The following is a 22931-nucleotide window of genomic DNA, read 5'->3' as shown; positions in this document are numbered from 1 at the left end:
TGAAACAAACATATACATTAACTTAGTTTCCATTTGATCTGAATCAAAGCTAAATAGCCAATTAAAATTTAGGTCAAAGCACAAAATGATAAAAAAGTAAACTCCAAATTAAATCCTTATCTGGACAGGTTTTAGTTTAAGTTTAATAATAGCTGAATTAAATAGCTGAATAGCTGAACAGTCTTAGTCTGTTGTCTTGAATATATCTACATATGATTCTGCAGATTTGTAGTACTGCAAGCTTTCCATTTGTAGTCTGGCACATGTTGTGCAATGTCATTTTTCACTGTGCCACAGCAGTCTGTCCCAGCACCAAGCAAAGTGCAAGCTAGGCACAGCTCAGTCATGTAGCTTGTTGCGGGTCAGCAATGTGTGTAAACAGCTTAAATTTGTTAGTGTTACTCCAAAAAGCTCTGCAGATCTACTAAAGCTCTGCCTGCTTTGCTCTATTCTTCCCTCAGAATGCCGAACCCAGCAGCGAGCACAGCGCTTGTTAAAACCTGCAAAAGTCATCAGATCATCAGAAGGACGCACAGAATGATTGTCTAAAACAAAGTCGGTCCATAGTGAGCACCAAGTGCAAAATGATGTCATTTTGAATTTTATGGGAGTTTTATGTTTTAAAAGCATTGGAACAGGGCAACAAGAGGCTAAAAGATTAAGCGGTACTAAAAAGAAACACCTGGAGGAACAATTTAAAATGAATTGTGTTAATCAGCAGCAGGTCAGTAACGTGATTTGGTTTAAAAAGAGTATCTTAGAGAGGCAGAAGTTCTCAGACGTAAAGACGGGCAGAGGTTCACCGTTCTGAAATTCTCTATTCTTTAAATATCTCATCATCTACAGTACATAATATCTTCAAAATAATCTGGAGAAATCTGTGTGTGTGCAAACTATAATACACCATCTGCGAATGGACCTCAGGCGGCACTACTGTTCAGCTCTGATGGTATGGGGGTGCATTAGTGCTCTGGAACTGCCAGATTGCACATCAGGAAAAGCACCATCAATGCTGAAAGCTATATACAGGTATTAGAGCAACATATGCTCCAATCCAGAAGACGTGTTTTTCAGGGAAAGTCTTGCATACTTAAGCAGGATAATGTTAAAGCGCGTGCTGCATCTATTACAGCAGCGCAGCTCCATAGTGACGATCTGGACTGGCCTGTTGAGCAGCTACAATCACCGAGACAACAATAGGACGACATTCTTCTCCCAAATTCAGCAGCTGGTCTCCTCAGTTCCCAGATGTTTATGCGCTGTTGCTTAAAGAAGACAGGATGCTACACAGTGGTAAACACGAACATGTCACGTTGCTGCCGTCAAACTCAAACAGATTTTTCTTTCTTAAAATGATAAATGTCTTCAGTTTAAATATTTGACAGGTTTTCTATGTTCTTTTTCTGTGTTGTTATTTGGCGATATATAAAAATAAAAATGAACTGAATTGTTCTACTCTGAATAAAATATAGATTTACGAGATTTGAAAATCACTGGATTTTATTTTTTTGCTTACATTTTACACAGTGGCCCAACTTTTTTGGTACTGGAATTGAATTAGGTACATTATTCTTTACATACTTTTCATGTCGGTGTAGAAAATCTAACCCAAAGTGAAGATAGCATCATCAAGTTGTACTCACTAACAAACAAGAAGAAAAACTCTGTGGACTACAGTGGATTTAATTCAGGGTTTGAGCAAAGAAGCAAAACAAAAACAAAACAATGAAGTAAAAGACAGTAAAGCGCTACAGTGAAGCTAAAGGGGACTTCATCCCTCTGTGTGTGATCACACAGTCTACACTATAGTCTGCTGACCTCTCCATAATGAGCATTTTATGAGGCAGTAGGTTACGTCTTTCCTCCTGTCCTCGCTCTTCCACCTGTCAACTTTCTTCCTTCTTTGCCAGCTTACAGACCTGCAGACTTTCCATCGGGATCCCCCTCCAAGCCTCCTTAGGCTCGCCGACTTTTTTTACCCTTGGGATATGCATAAGCGATAGTCACTTTGCAGCCATCTAGCTCGCAGTCCTCCATAGCCTCTTTAGCAGCTTTGCAACTTTCATCGCTGCCAAAGTTCACAAAGCCGAACCTGACGAAAATGAAATGTAAAATGCATCCAAGTGAGAATCGTGAACTCAGTTTAAGCAGTTAACACAGTAAAGAGACAGCTTCGCACTACAGACCTCTTTGAAACGTCTTTCTTATTTACAGTGACTCTTGCGTTGACGGCTCCTTCAAAGACACTTTTGAGCATCTCTGGACTCGTCTTCTCAGCGAGGCCCATGACGATCAGTGTTTTTGACAGGACTAGAAAAGAAACATTTAATAATTTAACGCCGCTGTTTTACTCAAACTGACATCACAAACGCCACACTTCTGTAATCAAGCAGCCAATCTGAAAACATCAAGATAATGAGATGATACCCTTTGCTTTCTCTGGCTTTTCACACGATTCTTCTTTGGCTTCTTTTTTGCCGGCCTCAATATTTTGGGATGACTGCAAGGCCTTTTTATCTGTAAGGAGGTCAGAACATGCAAAGTCCACATTAAATTTACTAAAAAAGAATATTCAAACAGCTTCACTGATTTCACTTACCTTTTTTCCTTTTGTTTTCCACATCAGCTTTAGTGACTCTACAAGCACCTTTTTCTCCTACACAGTTCAAAATCAAAACCCTCTTTTGGATCGTCACTCCTTGTTTTTGCTTCTGTACCTTCCTAGCAATGCTTGTGTTTTTGAACTCCAAAAAGGCAATTCTGTTGAAAAATAAAGACATTTCACTTGTTATAAACAATCTTTAAAAATGCACCTATTATATTAATTTTCAGCTTAATATCTTTAATGTTATCTCTTTGAACTCTCGTAGAAAGCTTTGCCTGATTCCCTTTTAAAAATACCATTAATGATCTAATACTAAGCCTTAGCGCATTCACTAACAGCCTTTATGCTAACCTGGTTCTGATTGGCTCTTCGTCATAAACAAAAGGATTAAACAGCAGGTGGGTGGGGCTTTTGCCATAGCCATTGCAAGAGGACCATATAAGGATATCCCCTCTTGGTGGCGTCATCATACTACGAGTTTAAAGCAGATTCAAGCTTCAACTTTTAGCTCACAGGGATTACTTGTACACATTATGACCTCATCATTAGAATCTCAGCTTTAATATAAACTTCCACCATTCTAACATGAAAGCATAATAGGTCCCCCTTTCAAAGCATAAACAAGTAATGAATGACTTCCTCATCTGACAACTTCCTGTTCAAAACTCTCACCCTTGGGTTGGGCCTTCAGTTCCACCAGGAAACCGGATGGCGATGGCCTTGTGGAAGACCTTCAGAATGTCTTCCTTCGTTACGTTGTAAGGCAAGTTCTTTACAAACAAACATCTGGCATCTCTGGCTGCAAAAATACAGGAAAGTTCCACTTTTTTTAAATATATAAAGCTTATATTACTATTTTGATCCTCACAATGTTTTATATTTTAAACTCACTAAGAAAGTGTTTACAAAGGTTCCTGCTAATGACCATTGCCACAGATTCCTATAGGACTGGAAGGCTCAAGGAACTTCCACATTGGTTTTTCACTACCAGAGGCCAGATCCATCTCTTATACTATGTGACAAATGCACATTCTTAAAGTTCGATAAGAAGTTCATTAATTTAATCAACGCACATTAAACAAATCTATTTGGTCATTTTTACCTTGCTTTTTTAGTTCAGGAGATTTCACCTTCACTTTTTTTGCACTTTTGATCTTTGCTTTGGCGATCTTCATTGGTTTATCGAGCAGCACCTCCCCATTTGATGTCAAGGCTTTAGTCAGGTCCATTTCTGAGAGCAAATCTACAAATGCATGTTTCCTGTAACAGCAGAAAATCACTTTATGTACTTTATGTAGCAGCAATAAATAAATAAATAAAATGAAAATAAAAAAATAAAGCATAAATTAAGAAAACATACTCACCTGGATTGGTCCAATCTGATGTCTTTGAACAGAAGATTTTGTGACATGAGATATTTTTCTAGTGACTCTTTCAGTTCTTCAGAATTTTTAGAGCTGTTGAGGTTTCCAACGAAAAGACAAAATCCTAAAGAGGAATAAAGCAGCGAGATGTGTAAAGGCGTCTTCAGGATCACTGGATATCTTACAAGACAAGCAGTAATGAGTTCATACCATCATTGATGCGCTTTGCTTTCTTTGATGGGGAATCCTCAATGACGGTTTCTGCCTTCCTTTTACCATTTACTGCAAGAGATAGAAAATGTGGTAACCGCCATCGTCCTGGGTTTTGGTCAAGGTTTTTCAGCTTATGGACTTTGTATTCTTGTTTATTTATTTTTTCATCTTCTATTCCTTTAGTAATTTGAGTCCTGATTTTTGGATTAAGTTTACTTTTTTCTTTGATGGAATTTGTGAGGATGTTGTCATTTTCTTTGGACAACCCACCTCACCAATACAGCGGTGCTTTCTTTTTACTAAGGCTACGTCCACACGTACACGGGTATTTTTGAAAACGGAGATTTTCTGTTTTCGTTTTAAAAAATAATCCTGTCCACACGTAAACGCAGAAATGAAGGAAAACGCTGCTAGGAACATGCCAAAGCAGCAGGTGGCGCTATATTCCTATCCGTGTAGAAATGTTGGCCAATCAGAAGTCAATAAGCCTGGGTGGGAAAGCGTAAACAAAGATGGCGCATAGAAGCAGAATGTGTATGCATATGTAAGCATTTAAACACTGCAGAGAGTAAAATTAACTGTATTTTGTCTACGTCCGCCATTGTATATATTCATTTCACCGAAACAATAACGTGACGCACAGTGTGACGTCAAAAAATGCGCACACCTTTGACGCTGCGTTTTCTCCATTTACCTCGTCCACACGTAAATGCAAAAACTGGGTTTCGAAAATATCCACCCTGGCAGGAGTTTTTAAAAATCTCAGTTTTCAGTGACCGAAAACGCCGTTTACATGTAGACAGAAGGCGCAAACGCATAGAAAAATCTGCGTTTTCAAAAATAGCCGGGTATGTGTGGACGTAGCCTAAGTCTGTCTGCAGAGAGTGTATTTGAGTCCTCTCATTTAACGCTATATGGCACAATGAGACAACAAGCAACCAAGAGGAGAGAATAGAATAGAATAGAATAGAATAGAATAGCCTTTATTGTCATTGTACAGAGTACAATGAAATTGGAGTGCCACTCCCTTGGTGCAAGTTTCAATAATAAATATAAATGTAAAATATAAAAAGTACAAAAAAAAACAATCGTAAGTACTCAAACAATAGTATGTACAATATATACAGGATAGCAGCATTAATATAATGACAGAGAGAAACTATAAAAACACAGACAGTAATGAGGGAAAGGGGAACAGGAAGGCAACTAAACACAGCTGCAAATTATCAGGAATTTTTCAAAGGACGTAGATGCTAAACAAAAGAAGTGACTATCAAAAAGAAACAGGAAGTGAGAACTGTAACTAAACAGCAAAACAAAGACAACAGTAAACTTGACATAAAGGAAAGATGCAGAAGTCAGGCAAAGAGGAAATTATGAGACAATAAAACTCTTAATAAAAACAGCAAATTAAACTAACAACTAAGGAAATGTTGCAAGAAAAATTAAATAAACTAAATAAGAACCAAATGAAGATTATTTAAGAATAAACAACCATGAAAAACTCATGTCTGAAACGTCATGTCTGATATCAATTAACAGTACTATTTTACCTTTTTTGTCCAGTGAGCGTGCGTTCACCTTCGCCTTGTCCTCACTTCTGATCTTTACTTTGGTGATTTTCATTGGCTTATCGAGAAGGATCTCTCCATTTAACGCCAACGCTTTCGTCAAGTCCATTTCGGTGGCCAAATCTAGAAAAGCATGTTTCCTACAACAGCACACATTCATATCAGTTATTTCATCTAGCAGCAAAATTTACAAAACACAGAAAATATTTTTTAGGAGGGGCAAAGAAAAGGTTTTGATGTTTTTCTTGTGCATACTTTCATTTTCCACATTGCTAATTTTTGGGGGCTTTTATGAAGTGTTAAATATGCAACTTGTTAACCTGACAAGTTATAATGCACTCTCAACTGTCAGCCTGTCAAAGCAAACACCACATCTGTAGTGCTCTTTCTCAGCATGAAGCCATACTGCTGCTCACTGATCATCACCGCTCTCCTTGACACAGCTCAGGACGAACCGCCTTTCTCCTTATCCATGAACTTACAGCTTAGATTTAACACAGCAGCTACATGCTGAACATTTTTGTCTTTGTGATTTAACCAAAAAGTCGGCTCCTTTTATGAGCAATGTCCGTCAGCAAAACTGTTAAGTTACGTTAACACAAAAGATGAATATTGTGCAAATTTTAGGTCAGTTTTGAGAATGCAAATACGTTTCCAAGAAGTCACACAGGACTTTCACAGCAACCTAAAAATAACACTGGAATTTGTCCCACAGTGCAGGAGAAGACCGTTAAATTCAGATCAGGCACATTTGTTGCTTTCACAGGCAAAGAGGTTTTTCATCACACCTTTTAGAGGACTTAACATGAAAAAAACAAATCACATAAACAAAGAAACAAACAGAAACACTCACCTGGATTGGGCTAATTGAATGTCTTGAAACAGAAGGCTTTGCGACATGAAGTATTTTTCTAGTGACACGTTGACTTCTTGATAGGTTTTAGTTTTGTTCAGGTTGCCAACACAAATACGAAATCCTAAAGAAGAATAAAGGGATGAAACATGTGAAGGCGAAGCCTCTCCAGGAATACGAGGTAATGTACAAGATAAAGATGAGTCCTCACCATCGTTGTTCACCTTAGATTTCTTGGATGGGCGATTCTTAACTGCTTTTTGTTTCCCATTTACTGCACAGGACAGAAAGTATTACAGATGTTAAATGGACTTTTCTACTTTAACTGCACTCTAAGAACATTTTTTACCAAAAGCCTCATTCACCCAGTAACACACACACGGTTACTGGGTGAATGGATGCAGTGTGGGCTACTTAGGGTTCAGTATCCAACCCAAGGACACTTCCGACATGAAAACCAGAGGAGGCAGGCAGTGAACCGCCAACTTTATGATTAGCAGACGACCCGCTTTACCTCCTGAGCCACAGCCAATAAAACACAACTACTTCTGCCAGCTAAGGCTTCATGGTCTCTGGAGGGTTTGGTCTTAAACGCCTGTTATCACAATTTTATAGCATGCAATAGCTTTTATCATTTGAAGAATAATATTTATGTCTTTGAAAATACTTTGACAAAGGCTGGGGTCGATTGGGGTCTCTTCATCTAGTAAAAGCAGACCTGCCATCATTTAAAGATGCTGTAAATTAACTGTTGTGACTGGATCTTTTGTGACATCAGTGGAAGGGGTTCGTGTTTCATATCGGAAGCAGCGCTCTAAAAATCTTGTATGAAATGCAACAGATAGACTTTATTATTTTATATTATTACACATGCACACTTCAGAGGAGAAAGGATATTGAAAGATTTTGGTCATGCAGCAGTAACATCCAGTGAACATCCTTACCACAACCAGTCATCTTTTCGGCAGTCATCTGATCGCTTGCATCAAGTGTCGTTTGTGTGTCATCATCCTCTCCTTCCTCATTCTTCTTCTTCCAGGATACAGTTACTGTGGGGGCATTTCCTTTAACTTTTATCACAGTGTCCGTCTGACGATCTGAAAAGATATTTTAATTACTCACACAGCTCAAGTGCAGACACCCTGTGTGACAGTAACTCACCGGCCACCTCAGTGGGTACACCTGCCCAACTGTCCACTAAATATCTAATCAAATATTACATGGCAGCACCGCTGTTGAATTTAGGCAGGTGGACATGATCCAGATGTCCTGCTGAAATGGTAAATGGCCTGTATTTATATAGCGCTTTACTAGTCCCTAAGGACCCCAAAGCGCTTTACATATTGTGGGATTATAATATTATTTTATGCCATGTTAGACCCCTAATTAAAGATTGTGAATTATTATGTAGTTTTAGTTTGCATTATTCTCCTGAATTAGAAGAAGGTGATAACTATTGCATTTGTTAAACTGATTTGCATTACATTAGACTGCTGATTTATTGTGAATGAATGATATTGTTTTATGATGCATTATACTGCTGAGTTATAAGAAATACTGTTCGCAGAAAGTCATCGCCTTATTTGTCTGATTAGAAGAGAACAGAACATACTGGAGTTTTCTGCCCCATCTCAGCAGGAGCAGATAAACAGGGAGCCAAGGTCGTAGCTTAGGCGCTGTGTGAGAGAAAGAATGTGAATGTTTAGGCTTTTATGATTAGGTGGGGGCCACTAGAGGCTATAAGAGTTTGATCAATGCTCCACCATTTTGAGATCTGATGCTGTCTGCGTACGGTGTCCATCTCCCACGCGTGTGATCATTAAAATCATCGTTTGACTCAACCCGGCTGGACCAGTGTTGTTCTTTTGGCTTTTCCTCTTGTATCCATCCCCAATATATTGAATCTGTAACAATATCCAGTCATCCACCCATGATAACAAGATGGCGCGGCCACGTCCAGACGCCTTCCTGACCGCTCCGCTCCGGTTACATTTCACTGTGTGTTATACTTGTATAACTATGCATGTGACAAATAAAGAACCTTGAACCTTGAACCATCCACACACACATTCACACACTGGTGATGGCAGCTACATTGTAGCCACAGCCACCCTGGGGCGCACTGACAGAGGCGAGGCTGCCGGACACTGGTGCCACCGGGCCCTCTGACCACCACCAGTAGGCAACGGGTGAAGTGTCTTGCCCAAGGACACAACGACCGAGACTGTCCAAGCCGGGGCTCAAACCGGCAACCTTCCGATTACAAGGCGAACTCCCAACTCTTGAGCCACGATCGCCCTCAAATTCAAACCGAGCACCAGAATTGGGAAACGTAAAGTCATCTTAACTTGAAGTTTAAGTGACTTTGAATGTCGCATGATTGCTCATGCCAGATGGGTGGATCTGAGTGGAAACTGCTGATTAATTATTAATTTCCCACATAATCATCACTATGATTACAGAAAATGGTCTGAAAAAGAAAATATCTGTAGGCGGCAGTTCTCTGCGTCAAAATTCCTTGTTGGGGTCAGAGGTCAGAGGAAAATGGCCAGACTGATTTAAGATAATAAGATGTCAACATTAACACAAATAGTCAGTTGTTATAACCAGGAAAATGCCGACGAGCACCTCTGAAAGCACAACATCTTGACACTTGGAGCAGATGGACTACAACAGCAGAAGACCACACTGGGTATCACTCCTGTCAGCTAACAACAGGAAACTGAGGCTACAAGCTCACCAAAAATGAAAAATAGAAGTAAGAAAAACATTGCCTGGTCTGATGAATCTCTATTTCTGCAGCAACAGTTAGGTGGAAAGGACGGAGTTTGACATAAACAACATGAAAGCATGGCTCCATCCTCCCTTGTATCAACAATTTCCGGCTGCGGGTGGTAGTTTAATGTTGTTGGGGATAATTTCTTGGCACACTTTGGTACCAGTACCAGAGGACTGTTTAAACACCACAGCCTACTTGAATATTGTTCTGGTCATGTCCATCTCTTTATGACCACAGTGTATCCATCTTTTGATGGCTGCTGTCAGCAGCATAACAAACCATGTCACAAAGCTCAAATCATCTCAAACTGCTTTCTTAAACATGACAGTAATTTCATTGCACTCCCCAAATGGCCTCCACAGTCACCAGATCTCAATCCAAAAGAGCATCTTTGGGATGTTGTAGAACAGGAGATTCACATCAACTGTGCAACTAACAAATCTGCAGCAACTGCGTGATGCTGTCATATCAATATGGACTAAAATCTCTGAGCAATGTATCTATCGCCTTGTTGGATCTGTGCCACAAAACAGTAAGTTAGTTGTGCAGGCAAAACTATACGCCAGTTGTACCTTATAAAGTGTCCGCTGAGATCATAAAGATTGAAGGACTTATAGTTACTAACATTATTCAGCTCAAACAGTTATGTTTACTGTGAATTTCTACATATTAATAGGGATTTACTTGCCAGTGTCAGCTGTGTCCTCTTGTACAACTTTGCTCTGTTTTTTTCTCCGTCTCGTAGCCTGAAACAAACACAACAGTTTCAGTGAACGATTTACCATTTACGTTTACCAAAAACCCAACTTGAAGTCTGTAAATTCCTTTGCGATGTCTGACAAAACACTGTGCTAACGGCAGAGATGTTCGTGTTACTTTTAGCATTTTTATCATTAAAGACAGAAAAATTAACTCTTCCCTAAATAGCTGGCCTTTCTAATGTAATAACGGTATTATATCCGAGTACTCGACTATAATCAGACTCATGTTTTGTACAATTTTAATTATGATAATTCACAAGTTAACCGACTGCTAGCTCCTGAGTTCGCACTGACCCCAAAAAACAACGTGATATAAACGCTTAACACAATGCATTATTATCACATCAAAGCCTGTTTGTGTAAGTTGCACAAATGCGGTATAACTCTTACGTCTGTTTTTGCCATATTAAACCTTTAAATAGCACAAAATCACAGGCTGAAACAATTGTAGCGTCAGTCAGAACCATACACGCGTGCTAGGATGAAAACATCCACATGCTACCGGACTTGAGTACCGTACTGCGCATGCGTACGATGTACTCTACGGATGCCCGCACAGAAACACGCTTTCGGGTAAGTTTACGCGGTTTTACGACTACTACTTTCGTTATTCCTTGCTGATAATTAGACTACCGTTTGCGCTACCGCACGGTGAGGGGAGTAGATCCCGGAAACAGAGAAGGTTAGAATAAAGCGGTTAGACAGATTTGGGGAAGCTAATTACTATTTAAATGTCTTCTAGCCAGTTAGCCCTAGCTTAACTTTTGAGTTTGGTGAACTTGTGAAAAGCATTTCGGCTCCAGCCAAACTTTGGACCCATTTTCACTTTTAGCTACAAAAATTTGTGATGCGAATGTTTGCTCTGCTGGAAAATCAGGCTGTAGCAATCTGTTGACTCAGACAGGCTGAACTGGAACCCGAGTCCAAAGGTGGAGTTACAGTCCCAACACGAAACCCGGTGCAGATAAGCTACTATCGGATTAAACGAGCAATTCAGGTTGTACACAAGACCACAATGAGTTGATCACAAATGGCGTGGGACAGCACTGAGACAAAATAGGACACACTTTCCCACAATGGGGAGCCACAGGAACGGTTTCAAGAAGGAAAGCTACATTTTGTCGGTGGACGTGGGCACAACGTCAATCAGATGCCACGTCTATGACAAGGAGGCAAAGATCCGAGGATCATGCTCTACAAAGGTATTCATCTGTTCTGCCTTTTTAATTCCTCACCACCTACTTGGTAAATTAAATGCAGCATCCACACAAACTTGATCTTTCCCCAGGTTGTGCTCCTCTATCCAGAGGTAGGACATGTGGAGATGGACCCAGATGACCTGTGGAAAGGGTTTATCTCTGTGGTTAAAGGAGCCGTGCAAGGTACATCTGCTCCAATTCCTACTTTTATGTCAATCCGGAGATGTGCCATGAAAAAGTGTTTGTCCCCTTCCTGATTTCTAAGGTTTTTTGTATATTGGTCACACTTGAATCTAAAGATAAACTCTTTTATTTGCCATTGTTGCACTAGGTCAGGGTACCTTGGAAATCTCGTGGATAATGGCTATCACTGTGGTTCAGTGAGTCCCAAAGCCTTAGAAATGGCTTTGTAACCATTTCTAGGCATGTTGTAATACAAGCATAATAGATAAAAACACTACCGAAGTTTCCCATAGTTCATTTAGTTTTGTTGTCAAAGAGAAAATTGCGTGCGAAAGATCATATACTGATATTCCAGTTAAGCACACTTGGCTTTTAGATTTTTTTTAATTGTTCTTTTTTTTTTAATCATTTACTGCAATGTGAATGTCTTATGTTGGAATTTTTTTAGAAAAACGATCCTTGTCCTTCTTTTTCTCTGCCTAACCGTTTTGTGCTCGTGTTGCTGTCCTGATCATATAGATGCAGGAATACAAATGCACCAGGTAGAGGCCCTTGGGATCTCCACTCAGCGCAGTACCTTCACAACATGGGACAGGTGAATAGCTTTGCTCACATACCTACTTTAGCACATCTTTGAATAATTCATGCCCTACGCTGGCTTTTCCTCTAGCTTGTTTCTCATCTCCTCCTCCGCTTTGACAGGAGAACTGGGGTTCCTTTCCACAACTTCATCAGCTGGCAGGATCAGAGAGCTGCAGACCTGGTGAAGTCCTGGAACAGATCCTGCACCATGAAAGTGAGGCTGCTCCCCATTTCTATCTTTCATGATCTTTAGTCAATAGATTGGACTTTAAAAGGCAAAGGCAGGAAAAAATTTCAAATAAATATGATGTTCCCATGTAAACTCAAAATTCTTTTCAACCAGTGCTGGATGTGCTTTTTGTTTATCCATCTTATTTGTTTGTTTGTTTTTACAAAAATCTCAGGCAATCCATGGTGCAATGAAGGTCCTCTACTTTGTTACCAGGCAGAAACGGTTGCTTGCAGCAAGTCTCATCGTCTTCTCCACTCAGCATGTCACTTTTCGCCTCGTCTGGGTCTTGACACATTACAAACAGGTGCGTGGAAGGGTTAACTAACGGGCTTGTGCTCAAAAGTAGAGTAACACAGTTGCACACATTTGCATGCATAACAACTGGGAACAATGTGGGCCACTGTTTAATTGCAATCAAACAATTTGTTTATGTGTGAAAAATCACAACTAAACGATGAATTCAGGAACAGTGAATGCACTGAAAAGTTGAAGTTCCCTCATATTTGACGGAATATAACAAATCATTCATTACTATTAAGGGTTAGGGTTAGACTCTTACAGTTGTTACCATCAGTATAAGAGAATAAATAACTATTTACCATTTGTAAAGGATTTTCCAACCACTAGTCTGTATGTATTTTTAATACATATTCAAAGTAGATTTGTGGAGTAATAATCAGCTATCTCCTGTGCATGGATAACATCAAGCTGTACAACCGGCATGAGTGAGACATTGACTCATTGATCCTCAGCCTGAATAAGTGTGACTCAGTGGTGTCAGAGTGTGGGAAGGTGATCCACACCAAAAGGTTTTCGAGAATGCAGGATGACAAGCACATAGAACAGCTACAAGTACCCACAGTCCTTTGGGTTCCACAATGAAGATCTAAGACAAGTCATTTAATACTCAACTGTAATATTAAACAGGAGGAGATACACTGATATGTCAAGACACAAAAAACCTGCTCACAATGGACGGAGGTCTCCACCCAAAATCTGACACCCTGAGGCTGTGCAAGTAGCGGAAAGAGGTGAGGCAAGGATTAGACGGTGACGGAGGATGCATGAGTAGGTTAGGAAGATGGTTCCACTTGAGATGAAGAATACTTCAGGCAGTTGAAGAAAGATGATGGTGAGGGAAAGGAGGAAGAAGCATTGTAAAAGACCAAAAGCCTGCATTGGGATGTACCATCGACAGGTAGAGGAAGTGGCTGACATCAAGAAATCCCAGCAGGGGCTAGAAAAATGTTGGCTTTAAGGACAGCACAGAAGCTCTGATAATGGTGGCAGAAGAGCAAACCCTAAGCACCAGATTCTGAGATAAACAGAGAAGTGCCAGTGGCTGAAGGAACAACTGGACCAGATGTGGAAGATACAGTTCAAAATGGTCCCAGTGGTAACACCAGCATCAGGAGCTATAACCCTAAAAGTGGATGAGTGGCTCCAGTAGATTGAGGACACATCAGAGATTTCTGTCCAGAAGAGTAAAGTCCGAGGACAGCTCGGCTAAAGCGGAATTTATGCTTTGCATGTTCACAGTCCACCGCCAATCAGGGGATGGCCCGTCTACCTACAGAGAACTCTGTTGTTAATGGAGGCAGAATACAAAGTATGTGGTATAACTGGTTTGTGGGCTGATTGCTGTGTGCTGTTTGTGGTCCGTCAGCCACCTGCAGGGAAGAGCAAGGTTCAAATATACAAAGCGCTGAAGTCAAACAAAGAGTCCACTGCAGCCACTCTCAAAGCTTCTGTATTATTATTTTTTTTTTACGTTTTTTTGTGTTTGTTCGTTTGGTTGTTTTTTTTATGCTTCTCCCGTTCCCGGTGTACTCCGCTTTCCTGCTCTGGCCCACTTATCAACCAATCAGCATTCAGCATCCAGCGACATGCAGTTAGGATTTTGGAGGACTGCATGGGAGCACGGCTGTGATGGGAGAAAAGCCTTCAGGTCTCGCTGTCCGAACAGAAACGTGTACGCAGACTGACACATTTACAGGAACATAAATTACGCTTGAGATGCTGCGCAGAACCCTCGCTCCCAGCTTGTCCCTCTTAAGAAACACAAACATGCTACGCCCCAGGAGGGAGGTTTTTATTTATGTAAAAATAAACTTGTGTTGATGCCCTTATGAACCAAAGAGTTGATTAATAAAAAAGGAAAGGAGAAGCCTCAGTATTAGATGGCCCACAGCATTCTTCTGTTTTCAGCCTCGTCGTGTTTCTTTCTTCTTTCAGGTTTGTCAAGCAATAGATGAAGGTTACTGCTGCTTTGGGACAATAGACAGCTGGCTCCTGTTTAAACTCACAAAAGGTGGGTTTGCATTGTTTAGCTTGGTTTCCCAGACATCGAGTAAGCCTAGACTAAAAACACTTTTTCTTTTTTTCTTTCCTTTCAGGGGAGAGTTTTTTTTTCTAGCTATTCTCGTTTAGTCTCTTGAACTCAGTGACATCTAAAACAAGTTCAGTAATATAAGATTTGTGCAGTGAACTGTGATTTTTGTACAGTTCCTAACAGGATAATAATCCCCAGACAGAATGTCCTTTGTCTTATCAATCCTACTGAGTCACTGATTGGCTGAAATTCCTCAGGAATGTTTCGGCTCACTCCTGGGGAGGAGATTTGGAAAAGTGACAAGCAGCTCGAGTTTTTTGTTAATTAACCTTTCTTTTAGAGAATGATTATATGCATCTCCTAATCTGTTTCAGGACACCTGCATGCCACCGATTACTCTAATGCCAGTTCAACAGGGATTTTCGACTCTTATCAGGTCTGGTGTCAGTCATAATTATTTACTGTTTATTCTGTGGTTGGTTTGAGTTTGTCTTTTTATATCCCTGTAATGTGACTTGTTTCATAGATGTGCTGGAGTGGGTTTCTTTCCTCTCTTGTGTCCCTGCCGCTCTCTATTTTCCCCAAAGTAGAAAATACAGGGTGAGTGGACCATTCGCTTCCAGTTTGTTCATGTTTTAGCAAAAGTCGCTCATATTAATAAACATGATCACATTTGTCTTTGTATTCTATGTTTTTTTTATGTCCCTGCTGAGTCTGAGACATGCTTGTTTTTGTTATTGTTTGTCTTTTTGTTTGATTCAAAGTCTATCTGTCTAAATTTAATGAAACTTTGTGGAGACAGTGAGTATCAATAAAGGAAGAACCTATCAATGTTTAATGCGGTTCCATATGAGACGCTGACTTTGGCAGAGAATCCAAGAGTCCTTCTTTTTATACCTATTTATATATAGATCAATGGGTCCCAACTTTTATCCATGCACAGTGTTATAATATGCAAGGAAGTGGGGGAAAAGAGATTGTGTTCATTTTGTTTCTGTTTTTTCTCTAAAAGATTTTTCTTGAGAAACACTGAGTGTGTGCCACAATCCCACATGATCACATTTAATGTGACTCACATGTTTGCTTTCTTGCAGCTGGTGGAAGCAAACATGTGTGTGCATAAGAAAAATGTATACATTAAAGTTCAAATGCACTGACTGAAAATGTACACTGTCAACAGTCACTTCAATATGTTAGTTAGAGAGTTATAATTAAAGATTCAATTAAACCCAACCTTTGCAATATACAGTAAGCATAAAGCGGAGCATCTCGTTATGTCCTTTGCCTTCAGTTTGCCTTTAGAGTAAAGCTCTGAAAGAGACTGTGAGACGATTCAATTCAATTTGATTTAAATCACAACAACAGTCACCTCAGGGTGATTTATATTGTAAGGTAGACCCTACAATAGTACATAGAGAGAAAACCCCAGCAATCATATGACCCCTCCCCCCATGAGCAAGCATTTTAGAGACAGTGGGAAGGGAAAACTCCTTTCTAACGAGAAGAAACCTCCAGCAGAGCCAGGCTCAGGGAGGGGCGGCCCCAGCCACGACCGCTTGGGGTGAGAGAAGGAAGCATCGTGATGCATTGTGTCTGATTTCTCCGGTTTCTTGTCTTGACACCACAGCCATGACTTTGGTTCCACAGACCCATCCATCTTTGGCGTGCCCATTCCTATCATGTCAGTGGTGAGTCAACATCTGACCGTCACACAATCTCTTGTCTGCATTGCAAACCTCTAACTGCTTAAACCTGGGATTTCACCACCATTATGTTGTAACAAAGATGTCTTGCAAAGTTAGCTAATCAGCAGCTGATTGCACGTCATCCCTGCACTCTACTTCACTTCCCTTAATTGCAAGTTTTCAACATTCATTGTCATCAAAACTTTCAATTATCTCCTCTGTCCATGTGCCTTAGATGGCAGACCAACAGGCAGCCATGTTTGGAGAGTGCTGCTTTGATGTTGGTGATGTGAAGATCACCATGGGAACAGGCACCTTCATGGACATAAACACTGGGAGCAAACCACATACATCTGTAGCAGGTAAAGAGTCCACACATACATTCATATTCACCCATTCAGGCTAATCATAACCTCTGACCTCTCTTTACAGGTCTGTATCCTCTTGTGGGGTGGAAGATCGGCTCAGAGGTGGTGTACCTGGCAGAGGGAAATGCAGCCGACACAGGGACCGCCATCAAATGGGCACAGAAGCTGGGTGAGCAGTGAGGCGTATTGTGTGAAAACACCACGCAGGACTAATTCATCCATCTTTAAATCATAGTCGGTTTTCCTCTTCCACACTGAACACTGAGCGTGGCAGTGACGGACAGAACCAGGGATTGTGTGTGACACCTGTGTGTGTGCTGTTTCAGAGCTCTTCTCTGATGTCAGAGAGACCAGCACCATGGCTTACAGTGTCAGTGATTCAGATGGAGTGTGTTTTGTTCCTTCCTTCAGCGGCCTGCAGGTCTGTGCACTTTTTGTTTTTCTGCTGTAAGCGTGTGTTTCTTATTACGTGTAGTTTCTTTTAACTCAACACTCATTCATTTCTTTATTTTATTTATCTCTCTGTAACATGGTGTCTCTTTTTTTTTTTTGCTGCCCTCCATTGTGAACTCGCCCTTGTAAGTGTTTATGCTGGATGCTAAATGCTTATAGTTAGACACGCAAAAGCTACTTTTCGACAGTAACCCTGCAGGAGCTGCGTAACAGCACGTCTGCTGACCAACAATTTTTGAGCTTGACTTTAAGACACAAAGACCGTTTAGAGACCTTTTTTTTCTTTCATCCTTTCTTTAACGACTGCAGTTTATTAACTGTTGGTGTAAATGTTTTATTAAAGGCTCCTCTGAATGATCCAAAAGCATGCGCTTCCTTCATGGGCCTAAAACCATCTACTACTAAACGCCACCTGGTCCGGGCCATTCTGGAGTCAGTCGCCTTCAGGTGAGGCATTTTCAAAAGATTAAATACTGTGCAAAAGACTTGAGCTATCACTCATTTGGTAAATATTTTTGCTTCCAAGAGCAAAGAGCAAGTTTCAAAGTTTTTTTTATTGAAAAACTTTGTTTTTTTTTAACTCCTTCTCAGTCCTGTCCTTGTACCCGACCATTTTTAGCCGTGTTTGGAGTTTTTGGTAAGCTGCTTAAAACTGATCTGTAAATCATTCAAGTATTAAAAAGGCACCTAACTCAAGGGAGGAACCAGTGTTGTGTCTACTCATAGCAGACAACTTTGTTAGTAGCAGCTGGTCACAAAAACGCGTAATCTTTTTCAATTTCTGTAGAAGAATCTATGAAAATGTTAAATAACACACTTCTTATATTGGCATCAAATATTTTTGCACCACACAATAACTCCCAAAGAGCTATTAGCTGAAACCTTGGCATATTTTGGAAGAGTGCGCAAGTATATCCTTAGAAATGTTGAGGAAACTGGATAAGTGGAGGACAGAATAAGAAATGTTCGACCTAATAACTATCTAGCAGATACAGTGTATCTGAAAGTCATGTCCTGAAGACATGAGAAAAAAATGTATTTTCAAAAAGGAAGAAAGGCTGAGGTAGGCCAAATTACACAAGTACTGGAGTAAAAATCAGCCACAACAGGTCCGATGGAGTGATGAATGCAAATTTGGCATTTTTGGTTCCAAATGTATGAAGGAGTTCAGGAGAGAGGTGAGTGTCCACAGCCATCTGTAAAACACAGGAGAGACTGTGTCATGGTTTGGGGCTGAATTTCAGACGGTGGAATTAGAGATCTTTAAAAATCTGGAAAGCCTCAGTGGCTTCATTTTCTAACCTGATAATGATCCTTAACACTTGGGAGTTCGCCTTGTAATCGGAAGGTTGCCGGTTCGAGCCCCGGCTTGGACAGTCTCGGTCGTTGTGTCCTTGGGCAAGACACTTCACCCGTTGCCTACTGGTGGTGGTCAGAGGGCTCGGTGGCGCCAGCGTCCGGCAGCCTCGCCTCTGTCAGTCTGCCCCAGGGTGGCTGTGGCTACAATGTAGCTTGCCATCACCTGTGTGTGAATGTGTGTGTGAATGGGTGAATGACTGGATATGTAAAGCACTTTGGGGTCCTTAGGGACTAGTAAAGTGCTATATAAATACAGGCCATTTACCATTTATTTATTTGTGGAGAACTGTTCCTGAAGAGTGTTTAAAGAGATTAAAAATTGTGTTGAAGATTAACGGTGGTCAGACTTACAATCACGCTGGGATTGTACAAACTCTTCTTTTGCCTTAAGAGCTGTATTCTCATGTATGATTGCACCAATTTCCTAGTTTTCGAGTCCAACGTAGTGAAATGAGGGTGGCTCAAGACTATTGCACAGCACTCTAGTTTCCTTATTGCTTTACTGTTTATTCTCATTCATGCTTATTTACATTCTGTTCCAGAAATAAGCAGCTGTATGAGACAATGTTAAGAGAAACCTGTATTCCCATCACAAAGATAAGGTACAGTACTTCTTTTAACTCGTCAGTCTGAAGGTAGTAACTGTACATGCAATAAAAACTCTGTGTGTTGGCATTTAACTCATACAGAGACCAGACACCCGTTTGATATTTTATTTTAGTGTTTGTCTTTTAGCCAACAAACTGGGCGTAACAGAATAGACTCTTGTGTTCTCTGCCTCCACTCATGCAGTTCATTTCTTTATTGACTTTGCATTATGGCTTTATGTTTCCCTGATACTGTTACAGTAAAGTGAAGGAAAATCTAATTGAGTGCTCGGCTCCTTTCTCTCTCAGGGTGGACGGTGGTGTTTCCTCCAATGACTTCGTCATGCAGCTGACCTCAGACTTGTTTGGTAAAAAGATAGCCAGACCCCAGCACCATGAGATGTCATGTCTCGGGGCTGCTTTTGTCGCTGGACTTGAAGTCGGTATGGAAATAAATATTTAAACAGAACAAATATTTGCACTGTAGTCGAATGTTTTGAAGGAGCATTTGATTCACGGCCGTGTGAAGATAAGATGTCTTAGAAATGACGTTGAGCACAAACGGAGTGATCTATCATGCTCTGACACTCTGGTCTTACTTTCACTGTGGTTTTTCTCTAAAAATATTACAGCTCCTGACAGGCCCATTTGAAAAGTTTTGATCAAAAGTCCTATTTTTATTCCTGCTGACTCTGGCAGGAGAGGCAAAAAGCCTTGCTGTTTGTTACATAACCTGTTTTCCATTTAATTATTCACATTATGTAATTAGATTGTTATATATTAGTCAGCATTTAATCAAATCAACCAGAAAATATGGCTGATTTGTTGTGGCTGTTTCATAACAGGCCAGAAGCAGGTGGTGCTGACGACTGAAAAATAAAATGAATCATGAGGAACATGGCTTTTAAGTGGATCAGTCCACAGTGATGTAGATAATTAGATCATTTGTCCAGCATTTATTGCTCTTTTTGCACCACAGCGTACCTTATGCGGTGCTAGATTCTGCATTTATATTTGTGTCGGTGTTGTACGCAGGTTTCTGGAGGACGCGCGAGGAGCTGAAAAAGCTGCAGAGTGCAGACGATGAGTTTTTGCCCCGATGTGCAGACAAGGAGTGCACCGGCAGCCCAAACGGGGAGTACGTCCCCATCCTCCAGAGCTGGGAGAGAGCTCTGCGGCGCTCCATGAATTGGTACAACAAGCCTTGACACTTGAAGCACACACACGGAGAGTCCATGGGGTGACCATGAAGGATGGGGATGTCAGATCTGATGACATTTGAAAGTAAACCGATGATTTTTGTTAATTTTTTTTTTTTATGTAAGGAAAACATCGTTGCCAGCAGTTACTTAGTCGTCCTAGGGAACATGACAGCAGATTTTTTTTTATTTTTCCAAGATCTGTTTTCACAGCCACTTGTTTGTCTGCAAGTTTGCACATAATCTACCTAGCTTCGTTTTTAGAAACTTGTTGAAGAGGTGTAGCACAGTTAAGGAAGGAAACCGTTCTGGACCGCAGCAGGGCATTGATCTTGTCATAGGATACACTCTCCAAGTGCCCCTCTAATGTAAAGCTAAAGGACAAATGCACTGACATGATGCTGCAGCACTGATTAATACAGTTGAAGGCACGCTTGTACTAACTTCACACAGCAGTGCAGGTCAGATCCAAGCCAAAGGATTCCCCAGCCACAGCCTTGAATTGCTGTCCACAAACAGGAGTTGCTGTTCCCTGACTTGATTTCCTCTTCTTGCACACAGCAGCTGGTTTACAAGCACATTTCATTCATTCCAGGATGGACGTCACTGGTGCTGCTTCATATTTCAGTCGGTTGGTTTTTTTTTTTTTCCGCAGCGGAAATAAGATTTTTACATTTTCCCACATGGGGGTGCTGACGACCACCTTTTACAGCTTTTTAAAAATCATGAGGTCGCCATAGCAACCGCATGCCAAATGTTCATCAGCAGCTATAGAGTTAAAAGCGTTCATCCCAGATTCACACATGAGCCTCTGTTCATGACACCTCAGACTGCACAAAAGGAAGCCCAGATCCGATATGTGCAGCTTAATGTTTCACTTTTGCAGCAGCTGCCTCCCAATTTTAAATCTGAACGTTGACCTCGTAAAGTCATACATGATGCCTTTTTTTTTATTTTATTTTTTAAATTAATTACTGTGTGATCAACAAATTATATTCAGTGGCTGTATTCAGAGATTTAAATATGACTAGAACAAAAAACGAATTGTATGTGTTTGTTTTTCTGTATGTGGGAATTTGACTGGAGTTAAGTGTTTAATGTTAATTCTATGCTTCCAATTAGTCGATTATATACCTCTCGATTGGCAACAAGAGCTGGAAAAAGTATTAGATTTAACTGTAATAAACACAAAAATGTCTAATTTTGTACTGTTTGATGCTTTGATCTGTTATTTTGTTGCTGTGAGTGAGGTCATAAGGGGTTCAAACCAGTCCATGTCTCATGATTATTCTTTGTTAGTGTGGAGTACAACCATGGGGATGTCATATGATAATGTTTTGACTCGAGTCTTGATCTCGACTTGATGAACTCTGATGACATAGTTTAAAATTCTGATCGCATTATGATGAAGCCCAAATGACTAACTAGATCTAAACTGTGAATGTCTTTCCTGACTTGTTCTGCTCCCCCGTGTGATGATCTGTTCTCTTGCAAAGTGTAATACTGTGCCTAACCCTAAAGTTAACACCAGTTCACGTGTGTGACATGACTTGTACTTCATTCAGTTTCTGAATGGCACGTGTCATTCCAACATGCTAGGGCCTAGCAGATGAATACAATGTGTGTAATTGTAAAAAGATTTGGATGAGAAGCTCTAGCATTTTTGTTGCTGGGGATGGGCTTCTATTAAAAACCTGAATTATCAGCTGTTGTGGTCGTGGTGATTTGGGTGCCTTGCGCACTCAAGCTGCACAGGTGTCTGTGACACACGTTGAGTGAGTGAGCAGATGCTGCCCGAAAGTGTTTACCTCCACAAGGACTCTGGGGAAATGCTGCTGCCTCATGCCTGAGATTTGGGGGGGGGGGTTTATCAGAAACACAGGCTGCCGGATGAGTCTGGGGATTGAGTCCCATTGATGTGGGCAACCTCGCTGTGAGGGTTGCTATGGCAGCTTGGGGATGGAGTGACTGAGAGAACAAATGGAGTGTGTGTGTGTGTGTGCTCATGGTGCTGGTATGGCGAAGGGGGTGCTAATTGAGTGAGCACAAGGGGGATTTCCTAAACAATGGGAGGATTGTGTGTGTATGTGTGTGTTTGCCAGGAGGAAGAGCAGTCGTGAGTTTTTGTGTACATCATGCGGATCCATGGTCTGCATAACACCACAGCACTACAAATGCTTCTTCTACTGTAACTCGAGCTCAGCTTTCTCACTCAATTCTTATAATTTAATTGCCACTGTGCTTTTCTTGCAATCGAATGTGTGTGTGTGTGTGACAGAGGACTAGCATCAATCAGTGCTGCTGGTGGCTCTCACGCTAATCAGTAAAGTGTGTGTGTGTGTGTGTGTGTGTGTGTTGTGCCTGAAATCCTGGTGCACCCTTTGCCTTGTAACAAATTCAAGCTGACAGCAGGAACTGTATGTAGTGCGACCACTACTCCAGTCCCCCTCCCCCCGCGTGAACTGAACCCTGCATCAAGGGTCATTATATAACTCCCTTTTTCTCTCCCTCCCTGTGACACACTGGGAGTGTTCAGCAGAGTGTCGGGGGGGCTGGAAGTTAAGCTTTCGGATTTTTGTTTGAGCCCCACTTCTCCCCTTATGCAC

General features: G+C 40.9%; 2 protein-coding genes across 4 annotated transcripts; one reads left to right on the top strand and one right to left on the bottom strand.

Annotated features, from left to right (window-relative positions):
- Positions 1–1482: 1482 nt before the first annotated feature.
- On the bottom strand, positions 1483–11441 carry LOC309693695 (nucleolin-like). 2 transcript variants are annotated; one of them, XM_082513160.1, is made up of 14 exons: positions 11389–11441; positions 10074–10131; positions 7551–7703; positions 6818–6880; positions 6607–6730; positions 5736–5893; positions 4180–4251; positions 3970–4093; positions 3708–3865; positions 3278–3404; positions 2600–2760; positions 2428–2517; positions 2187–2310; positions 1483–2092 (listed from the first exon to the last, which is right to left on the bottom strand). In XM_082513160.1, the coding sequence occupies exons 1-14, from the start codon at positions 11407–11409 to the stop codon at positions 1957–1959; spliced, it is 1569 nt and encodes a 522-aa protein (XP_082369286.1). In that variant the 5' UTR covers positions 11410–11441; the 3' UTR covers positions 1483–1956. The 2 variants fall into 2 exon arrangements, with proteins under 2 accessions (XP_082369286.1, XP_082369287.1); XM_082513161.1 differs by lacking the exon at positions 11389–11441 and adding an exon at positions 10537–10658.
- On the top strand, positions 10652–22030 carry gk5 (glycerol kinase 5). 2 transcript variants are annotated; one of them, XM_082513159.1, is made up of 17 exons: positions 10652–10719; positions 11051–11348; positions 11435–11528; positions 12048–12123; positions 12231–12324; positions 12515–12646; positions 14578–14653; positions 15049–15110; positions 15201–15274; positions 16302–16362; positions 16595–16721; positions 16792–16896; positions 17054–17148; positions 17524–17627; positions 19082–19141; positions 19436–19569; positions 20162–22030. In XM_082513159.1, the coding sequence occupies exons 2-17, from the start codon at positions 11223–11225 to the stop codon at positions 20332–20334; spliced, it is 1593 nt and encodes a 530-aa protein (XP_082369285.1). In that variant the 5' UTR covers positions 10652–10719; positions 11051–11222; the 3' UTR covers positions 20335–22030. The 2 variants fall into 2 exon arrangements, with proteins under 2 accessions (XP_082369285.1, XP_082369284.1); XM_082513158.1 differs by lacking the exon at positions 10652–10719 and having other exon boundaries at positions 10726–11348.
- Positions 22031–22931: the final 901 nt, after the last annotated feature.

This window comes from Aulonocara stuartgranti (genome assembly GCF_965226115.1).
Source record: "Aulonocara stuartgranti genome assembly, chromosome: 18".
Lineage (NCBI taxonomy): Eukaryota > Metazoa > Chordata > Actinopteri > Cichliformes > Cichlidae > Aulonocara > Aulonocara stuartgranti.
The sequence above is the reverse complement of the archived record's forward strand: the minus strand, read 5'-3'. Positions and strand labels throughout refer to the sequence as shown.

Excerpts from the sequence above, each read along its gene's own strand:
- gk5 (XM_082513159.1), top strand. The coding sequence starts at position 11,223 with ATGGGGAGCCACAGGAACGGTTTCAAGAAGGAAAGCTACATTTTGTCG. Across the intron at positions 12,325-12,514 it reads ACAGATCCTGCACCATGAAA|GCAATCCATGGTGCAATGAA; the intron begins GTGAGGCTGCTC and ends CAAAAATCTCAG. Across the intron at positions 19,142-19,435 it reads ATTCCCATCACAAAGATAAG|GGTGGACGGTGGTGTTTCCT; the intron begins GTACAGTACTTC and ends TTTCTCTCTCAG.
- LOC309693695 (XM_082513160.1), bottom strand. The coding sequence starts at position 11,409 with ATGCTGCATTTAATTTACCAA. Across the intron at positions 2,761-3,277 it reads ACTGAAGGCCCAACCCAAGG|AATTGCCTTTTTGGAGTTCA; the intron begins GTGAGAGTTTTG and ends ATTTTTCAACAG. Across the intron at positions 2,311-2,427 it reads AAAGCCAGAGAAAGCAAAGG|TCCTGTCAAAAACACTGATC; the intron begins GTATCATCTCAT and ends TTTCTTTTCTAG.